Raw genomic sequence first — 14,504 nt, 5'->3', positions numbered from 1 at the left:
GTGCGCACAGCGCTGGCCTGGTGGGAGAGGAGTAGGTGGGGTGGCTGTGATCGGAGGAGGAGCGAGAGGGGAAGGGGGGAGAGTGCGCGTGTACTCGGCTGGCATGGCGAGAGAGGGGTAGGCGAGGGGTGGCGGCCACTGGGTGGAGTGTGTGCGCGCACCCAGCTGGTTGCCAGGGGCAACCTAGGACGTGCGCGGCACGTCGCGCGTCAACATAAACACATTAATGTATGGTCACATTCAAACACACTTACAATCCACATACGAGGCTTATAAATAAAGTAGTGGCAACGTAGCCCAGAAAGTCGCAGAACATCGGGTATGGGTAAACAGGATATTGGAGCAGTGAGTTGGCATTTTTGTTGATGTGTACAGTACATACAAATGTCGATCAAGTAGAAGGCGTGTTTTCTGCGTGGCATTGAAGTGGACATAGTTGTTTCTACTGCTCTAAAGCATGTTTACAAAAAAGTGATCAGCAGACATGTATTAAAATCAAGGTTGCCCATGGCAAAAATTCATTGCAAGGTTATGAAGGATTATTTGAAGCCTGTGGTGCGAATTTGTTACCTTAAAGGATGGTTGCACGATGGATCAAAGTGTTTCGTGCAGGTTGTACTGAGACTGCAGGTTTGTACCGCATAGGTCAGCCTTCCATTCCGCATCATCACGTTCACATCGTGAGTGGTCTTCTTTCCGTAGACTGTCAATGGACTGTCCAGTAAATATCTGCTGTAGTTGGGCTCAGTCGTCAAACGGTGTGGCACATACTGAAGGAAAGATGTAACATGAGGGAAATTGCATCCCTCTGGGTTTCACATTGACTCACTGATGTACAGAAATGGCACCGGTATACACTGGCTGGTAGCCACCTCGACAGATACCGCAATGATGGAGAGACATTTCTGAAGCATATTTTCGCCATTTATGAGACGTGGCCTTGAGCCTGCGAGCCTGAATTAAAGCATCAATCCAATGAATGGCATCTCCCAGGTTCGCCACGTCAGAAACCCAATCGGGTAAAGGTAATGCTGATTGTGGCATACGACTACGAGGATGTCATTCTTACGCATGCTGTGCCTCAAGGAGAAACTGTCAACGCAGTCTACTATTGTCGATTTCTACAGCACCATCTGCACCAAGCTATACGGTGCAAACTTCCACGTTTATTGCGGGACAACCTAACATATTGTGTTGCATGACAATGCTAGTCATGTTGCACAAGTTGTAAATGATCTTTAGCGATGGTGGTCTTGTGAGGTGTTGGAACACCCTCCATACACACCTGACATGTGTCCTTGTGACTACGACCTCTTTCCTAAGTTGAAAGAACCCCTTCGAGGCATCTGATTTTCTTACGTACCTTCTGTGATCCAAACAGTAGGACCCTCTGTCACTGACATCAACAAACAACACCTTGCCAGTGGCATCCTATGGCTTCCTGACATCATGCAAGAGGTACAAGACTGTGCTGGTGATTATATTGAAGAAATGAAATGTTTGTTTGCTTGTACATTCATTAAAGTTTTTTTTTCCTGGTATGTTGCCATTACTTTATTTACAACCCTCATATTTGCTCACTGCAACACATCTCATTTACAATGCTAATTTCCTACTTATTTTACATAACATCAGTAAATCACACATGTCATTCCATACATCAACCACATTACACATACATAACATATGCGGCACATAATGCAACATGAATGCTACACAAATGCAACACACGTGCAACACACATGCAACATGAAGATACACATACAACCACCACACACCACATACACCACCACACATCACCACATACCAAGTCACCCTCTTCTCACCATATAAACATTTTGTTCTTCCTTAAAATAAAAACGTATGGTGGAAACTTGTGTTGAAAATATGGAAGGAACACACAAGTTTCTAATTTATAGAAATGGATACATTTAAATGCTAAAAAAATGTTTCAGTACTCAAAATAGGTAGCCAATTAAGCAGGAAAATTTTATAAACAGGAATATTTTAATTTAAGACGGTTCTGTTGGGCTGATTGATGTATTTTCAGCCACCTAGAATGTTGTATGTGGAAGCACTGTTAATTTTTGGGTGTGGGGTGTCGACAGCACAATACTGCATGTTCTTCCTGCACTTTGCTGGTAAAGCTGCCTTAGGAGGGGATCATTGTAGTCAGTAAACAAGAGTTTTGGGGTCAGCAAACATCACTAGAACTTGATATTGTACTTTTTGAGATTTGGTGTTTGTTGGGTATTATTTGAGAGTCTGGTGGGTTGCTACTATGTGCGCAATCCATAATTCGCCAACCATATATATTAAACATTTTATTACTCCTTGTGATGCACCCTTATGTGTTTTGTTCATGAAATATTAAGGGCAACAGTACATTGTTATGTTCACAGCCTGCTTTGTTTGAGCAGCTGTAGACATGCGTGTGATAGTAAAAAGTATTTAATTGTATCATTCATATATTTTCCAAGTCAGATCCTTTGAATTGTAGTTGTTTCTGTTCACATTTTCCACTTTTTAACTTTCTGATTGGTTGAGTGCTGTGGTTTTTATAAAATGCATATTTGTCATAATCATTATGATAGTGTAAGGAATCATGAAATTTAACCAGTATCATCTTAATTCTGTGTTAGATACATCTTCAGTTTATTAAAGTGTATGTAGTTGACATTTAAAGCCAGCCTATCATTTGTTGCATCAACCTAACATATAACAGGGATGATACCTAGAAAACAAAATTTTTCCTAGCTTATGTCAGCCTGAAATATTTTTATTTCCATGCATACATGAGTTTTTAATCTATTAGGTGAAACTTAAAATTTCTGAACGTCACTATAAACATTGAAAACGGCAGCTGCAAGTACTTGACATTATAGTATTTGCTGGTTAAACCATTGTTTTAGGGATGGGAGTATGCAGACGTATTGTTCGCAGTGAAGTTTTACTAAGCAGTAAAAATTGATTGTCTGTGTATTCTTTGATTAAAAGCATGATATTTTAATACTCTTCTTGTAAGATACACATTTGGGCAGTGACTTATATATTGAATAACAAAACTTCAACTGTACTTAACTGAAAGGAAAGGTAGGTCAATGTATAAAATCACACGTTTTTGTATACTCATTTCAAAAGCAATACTTAATTATGTTTGTGATGTTAAAATATTGTACTTATAATTTGTTTCTTAATTAATTTTTATGGTAGGTCTTTAGGTTATCTTGTTGTGATTCCATCCGTTACTACCGATGAATTTCTGCTTTTGTAACTTTAGTTAAAAAATTTTCTTAGAAAATTTGGTTAATGTTTTAGTAAAGTAAACGGAAAAAACAGAGATAAGTACAATAACATTTATAAGGGATATGTAGTTTATGGCTTGTGTGCTGCAGCCAAGCCGCTAACTTCCGAAGCTCGTTTGTCACTCAGCTCATACAAATTGATTCCACAATATATTCTGTATCTTTTCATGTTGTAGAGCAAAATACTTTAGGCTCCTTTTTAACGATTGAAATTCATAATGAATTACATTTATTCATTTTTTTTAAAATTTAAAATCATGAATTTGACTTTGCATTAAGCTCTAGTATGTATGTGCTCAATACAAATTTTGGGCCTATGTGTAAATACATATCCATATTACAAACCTGTGCGATTAAAATGCTTTTTAATGTTTTGTAGCTTGAATTGAAAATATGATTTATTCTCCTTCGGTATACACACATTTTTATATTTCCATCGTTAATTGTAATACGTAGCAAGCCATTTTCAAGCATGCTAAATGCTGGTTTCTGTTTCCTTGTTGAAACAATTTTGCACAAAGGTCGTTCATCATACGGCTTATCAGTACAATTAATCTAAGCCATTGCACCTCCAAAATTACAGAACTAAAGTGATTCACGAGGCAAACAATTAGATATTAAGGTTAGACTTATTTATAAACAATTTCACTGATGTTACTTCCACAAATTACGTGGGTGTCCATTTCTTGCACAATACTATATTCTCTTCAGATGCATTTTTCCTGGTTGGATTAACATGTAAACAAAATGGATTTTGCTCTGAGTTTAGAAGTTATTAAACTTTCAAATGTAAATAAGAAAAAATCAGGAATAATCCGTATTCAGGGCTCCTCAATTCTGTACTCCTGTATTGTGGTGATGTCATACATTAGGTAAAACTATCGTGTTTTGCCTTAAGTTTATGTGTGGAAACCATGTAGTGGCACACATTTGCTATTTAATATTTAAAAATTGTTATTAAATATTTAAGTATGTGGCTTTACCACAAAAACTGCCATAGCGTTTCTCATCAGTTGTGGCAGCTATGTCCTGTATTTCTGTTGCCAAAATACAGATTGGCTTTTGTATACACATACAAGAGATTGGAACCATGTGACGTGACTGTCAGCTTGCTGAGAGCACTAAGCTTAATTGACATTCTTTGAGACGGGATGCACAGAAAGCCAAGCCTCTCTTTTTTGTGTCTGGAATCCTACCTCATTGTTTTCTCACATGTGTATGTAGATTTAAAATTTTCTTTTGAGTATTTTCTCATAACTTTTTGTATGCAATACATATTGGTTTTAAGTTTATTGTGGGTAATTTTAAGTAGGTATCAGTACTGATTGTATTGTGGTGCAGGAATGTGCCACCGCCAAGTGTCTCCTGCAGTGATTGCATAGCTTCGTGTTTGTCTTGTAAGCACGAAGCTGGGATGAGAAGACACAGTTGGGGACCTATAGAGAGAAGTTTTTTTTATCCAATCTGAAGTATTTCGTATTAAATTGTGTGTGTTTTTTTTTAGTAGTCTGTGTGAAGGAGGCCTGTCTTTTTTTTAAACTTGTGACTAATTCTACTTACCTACATATGTTGCATGCAGGCAGTGCTGTCTGTCTGACGGTAAGCATGAAGGCTTCCTACTAACTTGCAGCATGGTTAAGTATACTTGGCTAATAGAAGGTTGGGTGGTGCGCATGAGTGGTGTTAGTTCACCATGTTGCATGTTTCAAACTCACAATGTGTACTACTTTTTTTTTTTTGCTAATTATGCCATAGAAATTTGTAGAGGCCTATACAATTTAACTAAGACTCGTAAATTTTCTTAATTTCCATCAATTATTAAAAAAAAAATTAAATAATTTTGTTTTTTTTCCATAGCATTTTTAACTGTAAAATTAAATATATGTTTTTGTTACCCTCTTCTGAAATTATATATTTTTTTGTTACTGTTAAATCATTTTATTATTTTACTTCAGTTTAGTTTTTCCAACTAGTACTGTGCTATTCAAGATGGAAATTGCCTAAAGGTTTTAGTAACTAAATATGTTTTTAGGCTTCAATTAAATCATGATAATGGATGGGGTGTAAGTAATTCAGATTTTGAAAAAAGGATTTAAAAAAAAAATGTTTTATAACTGGGCAAAGCAGCTGCTACTGAACATTATGTATACAGTTGGACTGTTGGTTTAGCAATGTTCAATTTTTTTTTTTTAGTTTTGTTATAGTGAAACATTTATTTCCTCTTAAAAAAACTCTCCATGGATAGTTCTTACACTACAAAGTATAGATTTATTTATGTTTAAAATTTTCATGCATTCTCTAATTTGTCAGGTTGTTGAAATCATGCATAAAAATATGCTGCAAAACTTGAGAGTATAACTGATGAGACCCTTGGGTAGAAACAACAGTGATTGATGTGGGTTTAATCGAGTGATAGGCGTAGTCGCATGAAGACAGATGTGTGAGCAGACTGTAACAGGCGGGGGGGCGTTGCACGGTCATGCTTGTTCGCAGCTGATGGGGGCCGTGACGCCTCCCAGGAGATTCGCGGCGGAGGCCCCCCGTTCCCCAGGCAGCTTGCAGCAGGATGCCCACGGCAGCGTCACCATCAACGACGGCTATGACGACATTCAGATGAGAACTCTTGGTACAAAAGGTTTGCCCGTGTTACTCTGTGCACGTCTGCTCCTCTTCTTGCTAGGTTTTCTGTCCGTCAGCCTTTACCTCTTCTACACAAACATGTCTCTTTTTGTAGCCTTTTTCAAATGGCTGGGTGGCTTTTCTAAAAAAAAGTTAGAAAAAATTTCTGCTATTTACTTTCATTCTGTATTTATGTAATTTTTTAAACTTTTTGGCAATAATGCTATTGAGTTGTATTTTTTAATACTTCTCTATTTGGGAAAACCTATTATTCACTTACAGTGACTGAGACGCCTGAATAAGTACCTATTTCTCTGTCCTTTTCGCATCAGAAAAGTTTCGCAACAGTGTTTCACGGAAACGTTGCATTAAAATTCTGCCTTCAAATTTTACTTTCATCGCGCCCAAAGAAGTTTCACTTCAGAAATAATTAGGGTTTGATTTATTTTTTAAGTTAGTATAGTATATTCTTTAATCCGGTACTTTTTTTTCCGGCACATTCTGTAATCTGACAGGTGTGGGCTCTTACTGATGACCTTGGCCACCTGGTTGCATTACTGCACGGTAGCATTTATAGTTAACTCAAAGAGTTTATCTTTTCTGTTGGTTTTTATTTTAGCACAGTTGTTCCTTATTTTGTAATGGGACACATTTCACATTGGTACATTTTTTTTTTTCTTAACATAGAACAGCTTTAAATACCATTGTAATCTTTGTTGATTATTCTTTGGCATTCCTGTTGAAGCCAAAAAAAGCAGTTCGGTAATCTGGCGGAATTTGCTAATCCCGCACGGCAGTGGTGCTAGAACTGCCGGAAAACGTTCTTTCACTGTGTCGTGTCGTAAGTAAAAATATTGAGATGTTTATGTTGATTGCCGCTGTTCACTTGCTTATGATTCACGGCAACCTGTGCGTGTGTGCGCGGTAGACGAGGACCAGCGGCAGAGCAGCTGCGAGAAGCTGGTGGACTGCGCCGTGGCCCTGGGCCAGTGGCTGGCCCGCTCCTCCTACGTGGCCACCAGCATCACCATGATGGCCTGGAGCATCACCTACCACAGCTGGCTGACGTTCACGCTGCTGCTGTGGGCCAGTGTGCTGTGGGTGGTCCCCAACCAGCGTCGCAGCATGCTGCGCTCCTCCCCCTTCCTGGTGCTGTACGCCTGCGGCCTGCTGCTGGCCCAGTACGTCTACGGCATGGACCTGACGGAGCGGGAGCTGCCCGGGGAGCTGCCCGGGGTCAACCTGCGCCAGATCGGCCTGGTCAAGTGCCTGCGCCTGCCCGTCGCCCCGCTCGTGGCCAAGGTAGACGACACAGCGGGATTACCGGACGACACACGGCTGATTACAGAGAGCGTAGCCAGGATGAACATTTTTTTTTAAAATTCCTTTTGCAGAATTGCATGTACTCACGCTTAAAAATAGCCTGTCTTTCATGGGGTTTTATTCGAAAACATATTAACCCATTTGCATCTACAAGCGTACTAGTACGCAGCTGTTTTTCTGGCCGATAACACCATAGGCGTACTGGTACGCAAAATGGCTAATCTGCCCGAAAAACTTGAAAAAATCCCTTTAGAATGAAAATAACCCCTCAGAGTAGCTAGTATTGTTATAACAAAGATATATTATCATGAAACTTAAACTATTTTTAAAATTTTATTTAAAGAATAGAAATATAATGAAAATAGAAAATAACTTTAATAATAGTAATATATAAAAAAGTTTATGGATTCCATGATATGTCTAACATTAAAGTGAGTGGATGGAAATGGGTTAAGACAGGTAGGTTGGAAATTATTCATGATTAAAAAAAAAAAGAGATTCCAAAGTGTTTTAAAAGTTTTAAATTTCTCATAGTTGGCACATTGCCCATCCCACCAGTAAGGATTGTATTAATATGTACCTAATGTACATAGAACTCTGGTTCATATAAATTATCTTGATCTTATAAAAATTTCTGGTTCATTGACTATCAGCGATTGCCTTTTGAATTAATACAATTTTTTTTGGACATATGCCATTGCAGTACTGCACAATTTGTCATGGAAAAATCCTCAAGATTGCAAAATAAAAATGAAACCATAAATCCACCAAGAACAACCCTGAATCATGTGTTGTCAAACTTTAAACATCAGACAGTATAGAAAACTCTGTGGAAGGAATTAGTCATGAAAAAATAACAGCACTGATGAACACAGTGGGCTAACAATGACAACACAGTTTCAACAAAAACTGTAAATGCAGAAAAACAACTTTGGACATCACAGTGAATAGACAAACCCAATGACGATACTAAACAGTTATTATGTACAACACAATGATGACAGCACAGACGAACACAGCAGGCATCCATGACAAAACAGTTGCAACATGTCCGGAAATGACACCTGTTCCAGTCATCAGGGACAAATATACTGATATCGGACACTGACTGGAAAACAGTAGGGTTATTTATGTGCTTGACTCTCTTTCTGGCACAGCCAATGACAGGTAAGGGCTTCTCTGACACGCACCTAAGGGCAGATGTATTTGGCTGGTGTTTTGCTGTGAGGGTTGTTGGTTTGCAAGTGGGTTTTGTGGTTAATCAGTTTATTTTTTAAGTAAAGGTATCCATTTATTATTTTATTCAATACTTTGTTGATTTATAATATTGTTATTACTGACAGAAAATGCTGATTTCTTTAGTTTCTTTTTAATTGGGTGTACTTTCTGATGAGTGGTGTAGACTAGTCCCAGCTTATTTTGGCTTATTCTCTGTGTGTACTGTATATGGTTTCATTTTTATTTTACATTCTTGAAGTTTTTCCCATTACAAGCACTGCAAAACTACAATGTTGTACATCCAAAGAATTGTATTAAATCAAAGTTTTTCATTGCCAGAATCCTTTAAATAATGTATTGCCTTTTAATTAGGCTATATTCAGTTTTTAAACTAATACCGTATATACTCGTGTATAGCGCGCCCTTTTTTCCCCTCAAGTAAGGGAAAAAAATAAGGATGCGCGCTATACACGGAAAAAAAAAAAGGGGGTGGGGAAGGGAGGAGTGGAAGTCGTTAACTGCCAGGTGATTGTTGACGTTTCTGGCCAGCCCCCCACACATACGCACAAGCAACAAGGCCTCTCTTTCACACACACACACACACACACACACGCAACCTGGTCTCTCTCGCGCGCGCGCGCATGCACACACACACACACACACACACACACACACACACACGTGCGCGCGCAAGCTCGCACGTCTCTTGTTTATTTTTAGACCTCCCCCTCTACACAAAGCCAACGCAGCTAGTAAAATAAAAGAGAGAGAAAGAATGTTGTCGCCATTCCCCCTCCCACTTCCTTCGCTTCCTCGTCCCAGCTGCTACCGGTGAGTCATCTAATCCTCCGCGCGTCTCTGTTACTGCCTGCCTCCCTCCCTCCCTCCGCTCAAGTACCAGTTGTGACGATACAGCGCTTCATTATCTTCCGTCTACACAGCAGAGTTTAAGTATTTTCCTGACGCATCACCACACATCAATTTAAATTATCATTTGTTTCACACGTACAGGTACCACAAAATGTTAGTAAAATTTATTTATGGGGAAAAAAAATTTTTTCTTTGGAATTTGTTGCAAAAATCGTGGTGCGCGCTATACACGAGGGCGCGCTATACACGAGTAAATACGGTATATTCTATAAATGTTTTTAAAAAATTATATTAGTTAACCAATTTAGTTTTTGGACACCTAATTTTAACAGTGAAGTTTAGTTTGATTTTCCTATATTTGATAACTATTTCTATGTAAATGAATATTCATTGCATCTGGGGAAAACATTGATAATGTAGTTGCCAATAGTTAAAACCAAGATTTTATTGTTATAAAAATGTAAATTTCACATTAAAAATAGAAAATTTCATCTTTATAATGAAAAATTGAAAAAAAAACCTAGTAATATGAACATATCAAGCTCAATTATGTTGATCCACTGCTTCATAAATTCAATGTAAAACACTTGAAATGTGTACATATGAAATACTGCAAATAAAACATTCAATACGTATTCATGTGTAACATTCCATAGTTCAGGGGACAGTTATAAATAAATGAAAAAAATAAAGAAAGTAGAGCTGAACATTTGTTTGTGTAATGAAATGCAATGCAATATGGTCTATTCAGGCGATATATTCAGTATCTGATCTCGATCCCTCCATCCATCTTCAGTCTTTTCACTTCTCATATGTTGCTGTCCAGTTTCTCTAGATCGACCCCTTCCTCGTTTCTTCCGAACATCATTGCAGGAAGCTGAAGCAGTGGCATTTTGCAGTGGGGAGGATGTGTGCGTGAGGTGGTGGTTCGTGTTGCAGAGCTTGTACACGGTGATGTTCTGGCTGACGCTGCGACAGTTCATGCGCGAGCAGTTCGAGAAGCGCACTGCGTCCACCCTGCAGGACATGGCCGCCCCCCTCCACATCACCGTGGGGACCGCCAGCGCTGGTGCGTGCTCGCAGTCTCCAGTCCATCACGTCACTTCCTGGGCCCTGTTTGTACGGGATGCCACTCACAAGTCTTGTTCTTTACATCATTTGGAGCAAAATATGTCCTGTGATCGTGGATCATATTCCCAGTATTTACATAGTAATTAAAAACATTACAAAATTATGAATACAGTAATAACCCATTCAGAGATAAATACAGTAATGTATTACTAGATCATATTGTTTACATTTGAGCATCATAATTTTATGTAACAGGCTGACAAAAGATGTTAGAAACATTTTTTCAGCTTCCATTTTTCTGTACTTTTATATACCACACATGTTCTACGTAGCTGCACATTTTATATAGCAAGTAGTTACATGTTTGTGAAGTCCTTCATCCAACTCTATACGCAGTAAGTCATTCAAATTTCCAATTTGTTTAGTTACTCTGTCAATATTGGGAATAGGACTCACATTTATAAGACATAGTTTGCTCCAAATGATGTAAGGAAATAGTCCTGTGAGTAATGGTAACTCCTTTGTGAATCATCCTAGTTAACCAACATTTTGAGATGGATTTTGTCCTTCTGCATAAAAAAGAAAAATGTCTGTGCATGCTTTAAAGTTTTGTTTTATGTTTGTCCTTTTCGCTTAAGCTATTTTTGTTTTTCTAAGTATAAATGTAAATCATTGATACAGTTTAAAGTGCTAACATATTAAGTAATTTTGATATAGTGGTTTTTGGTTTTAGTAACTTGAGGTTATAAAAATCCACATGCACTTCCAGTTTTTAATAAGCTGGTTTGAAGGCATGTCTCAAGTGAATGTAACAAAGACTTTGTTTTCTCCTGATTAAAGTATGGCTTCGGCAAAAATGAAATTTTACTCAGGTACTGCATTCTCAAGACACCCATGCAAAAAGGATGTTCTATTTCAGTGTACACAAAAAAAAAAATTAAGAAAATTAATAAAAATCTTATTTGAGACCATCTTATTAATAATTGCTGGAGTCTTGCTTGAACTGTATGTATGTTTTGTAAACATTGACATTTCAAAGTTTTCGTGAAGTTTGTGCTGAAGATGCCAGTATGAATACTGTCCTCTTGCTTTTCTATTTCCCTGCTTGCTGTGTTGCGATTGCCACATAGGCCATTTTTTGCTATTGCTGCGATGTGTGTGCGGGTCTTCAGTCATTCAGCAACCCTCCTGTACCTTTGTTTATCGCTCATTTACTCACATTATTTCTTGCTGAAGTAAGACTGCTGTGTTCGCCAGCCTACATGCTTGTACAGAGCGAAAGTGGCTCAACGAATAATCTAGGGCTTGTTGTCATGTCTGCATGTCCTTGGAAGTACTTGTAATCTTAGAAGTGCTGGCTATCAGTGTTATGTGGCTGAACCAGGGCCACCAGGAAACGTTTGGAATGGGAAGGAGGAGGGGACCATAAGGATTATCTTGCCAGTCTGGTGATAACAGTGACTTAAGCATTAGGTGGTTCACATGTAGTGTACTTCTCAGTCATCGAGGCACCTGCTAGACGTCACAAGAATTTTTAATATCTCGGTTGCGTTTGTTTTGGTAAGCATGCATGGTTGGGAAGCTATTCCTTTAGAAAAAGTTTCCATTAGTAACTACTTTTGTAAATATCTTAAGTGAACTAGTTTGCCAAAAACTTAAACTTGTTTCTAAATAATGACATTATAAACTATAAAAAAGTTCACATCTCTTTTCTCGAAAAACTGGAGTGCATATTAATAGGTATGTGGTTTGTTATTGACTTACTTGAAAACAAAAAAAAAAAGTAATTTTTAATGTTTCAAAATAATGACCTTTATCGTAGTTTGAAAGCATTGAGAGGTTACAGACTGGAAGTTTGACGTAGAATATGTGACTGTGAACCCTTTCTAATACTGCCTGGCTACCAGATAGGTTACGGTGGGTCTGGGTGTAACGGTGCAGGTTACCGTGGTTGTTGCAGGTCTGCCGGAACAGCTGGACACCAGTCCCTTCATCAAGCACGTGGGGGAACTCGTACAGGGATTCCTCACCAAGTTCTGGATATGGGTGGTTGCCATCATGCTGTTTGCCATCAGCTTTGTGGGCACCAAGATGACGGTCATGCGCATCATCTATATGGCGCTGTTTCTTTTCTTCATACTTACCTTCCAGGTGTGGCTCCTAACCATGTGGAACAATGTGGAACATGAATGAATATGAGAATGAATAAACTGTGGTTTAACGTGTCGTCAAAATTGCTGTAACTGTAGACGGTGAGGGGTTATGCTAAATTACATTAGCTCGGTGGAAACGATGTAAAAGATGCATTGCGACCACAAAAGATAGCATTGTTGTGAAACTTGATTTATACCCAAGTAACAAACAAAAAGAAAGATTCATTCTTAACATTTTTTGCCCATTACTTATGTAATCCATATTTTATGTTCGTTTTGAAAAATAACTTACTTGAACACATTTGAAAGAATTCACAGATAAATGAATAAAAAATATCTGTTAAAATATGTAAATAATAATATTGCTGCCAATGCACCATCATTTGGAAACAAAATTCTGACACCACCTCATGCCCCTCACAAAGCAATGGAAATAGAAAATCTTTCTATTCGGAAGGTCTGTCACACTGCAAATTTGTTGCACTGATGTCACAGTTGTGTTGAACAGTTGGCTAGGAAATTATTTTATTCACGTTCATCTTGTAGTGCCCTTTGCGCTATTGTGATTTCAGCATGATGCTACTTGGATGGATGGAGCTGTGAAATCTCATTACAATGTACCTGAAAAAAACCCACAGTTTTGATGAATAATATTGGAAGCACTTTGTTCAGAACTGTTACTTAATGCAAATGTAGAGATCTAAAAATATATATACTTTAAAATTAAAAATCCTTTAAAGTGTGGTACTTTATAATAGGGTCCTACTATCAGTTGTTCTCTGCTGTAGTATGTTATCAATTACCATCTTTATTGTTTTCGCTGTTGATGAGACCTAAAAAAAATCGTTACATCTATAATCATACGAGGTTAATGCAATTTAGTATAATTTGGTGGTTATTGTGTAGAGGTGAAAATCTGTATGAAATTATGTTTATCATTCCAGTTTTACAGTTATAGTTATGCAAGTGCATGTGTGGTTCTTTGATTTCAAGGGGATAAAAAAGGGTTGGGGGGGGGGGGGACTGGTTCCTTGGGATTTACACCAATGATACTATTATTATTTTCCCCAATGTTATTGAATGTTAACAAGTTGCACTGAAAATAAATTTCTCTGTTTATTTATGTTTTTGATCCTATCTATTAGTCTAAAAACAATAGGAACTGACTTTTTACATACGTGTATTTTAGTTGTGTTTTTAATTACAGTGAACTCTCGATATCTCGGATGAGGTGGTCCGAGTTACCATTTGTCCTAGATACTGAAGGGAAATAAAGGGAGAGAAGACAGCCATATGTTTTAACTAACGGGACAGACAGTACTGTTAGTACACATGGCACGTGGGAAGTGGCAACACAGCAAGTTATATCAGGGCTACGGTTGGCTGTGGTATTACATTGCGCATCTTAAATACCAAAAACGTAAGGGACATGGTGATTAGATAAGCCTGTGCTATATGCTGAGTAATGAATCCATTGTTTGCCTGCTGCGGAGATTTGTGTTTACGGAATGGACTAGGGGAGGAGATGAAAGAGAGAGACGGAGAGAGGCGAGGTCAGCTGTCTGTTTCTCAACATCTCTTACGGAATGGAGGGGGCGGATGGTAAACGTGGGAGATAATGATACAAAATATGTACCGATAAAAAATACGTACCGATAAAGGTTTTTATGATCGTATGTAATGTAAATTTATAACTGAAACAGTTTTGTTTAGCAATCCCAAATTCTACGCACAAACTAGCCACAGACACGCCAGACTCTAGCCTTTCAATCAATTTTAACTTTTGCGCGATACTTAAAGAGACACATTTTTGTTTAGGTGCCATTATAATGTGCAAAGAATTAACTGAACATAAACAAAAAAGATACTGCTACGTGTCAATTTATTTTTTCCAACTACCCATTAGTTCACAAGTGCATCAATAACTGCCGTTGTTACCGGCAGC

General features: G+C 38.1%; 1 protein-coding gene across 14 annotated transcripts in view; it reads left to right on the top strand.

Annotated features, from left to right (window-relative positions):
• LOC134533037 (piezo-type mechanosensitive ion channel component-like) overlaps window positions 1-14,504 on the top strand; it is a 171,845-nt gene that overhangs the window by 61,626 nt on the left and 95,715 nt on the right. For 12 of the 14 annotated variants that reach the window (XM_063370196.1, XM_063370195.1, XM_063370193.1 and 9 more), the window contains 4 exons: window positions 5,799-5,940; window positions 6,853-7,226; window positions 10,275-10,404; window positions 12,367-12,557. In XM_063370196.1, coding sequence (XP_063226266.1) covers window positions 5,799-5,940; window positions 6,853-7,226; window positions 10,275-10,404; window positions 12,367-12,557 — 837 coding nt within the window. The remainder of the gene's footprint in view (window positions 1-5,798; window positions 5,941-6,852; window positions 7,227-10,274; window positions 10,405-12,366; window positions 12,558-14,504) is intronic. The other 2 variants (XM_063370197.1, XM_063370192.1) reach the window with 1 other exon arrangement.

The sequence above is a fragment of the Bacillus rossius genome, chromosome 6 (assembly GCF_032445375.1).
Source record: "Bacillus rossius redtenbacheri isolate Brsri chromosome 6, Brsri_v3, whole genome shotgun sequence".
Taxonomy (NCBI): domain Eukaryota; kingdom Metazoa; phylum Arthropoda; class Insecta; order Phasmatodea; family Bacillidae; genus Bacillus; species Bacillus rossius.
This window is presented reverse-complemented; position numbering and strand designations above follow the sequence as displayed.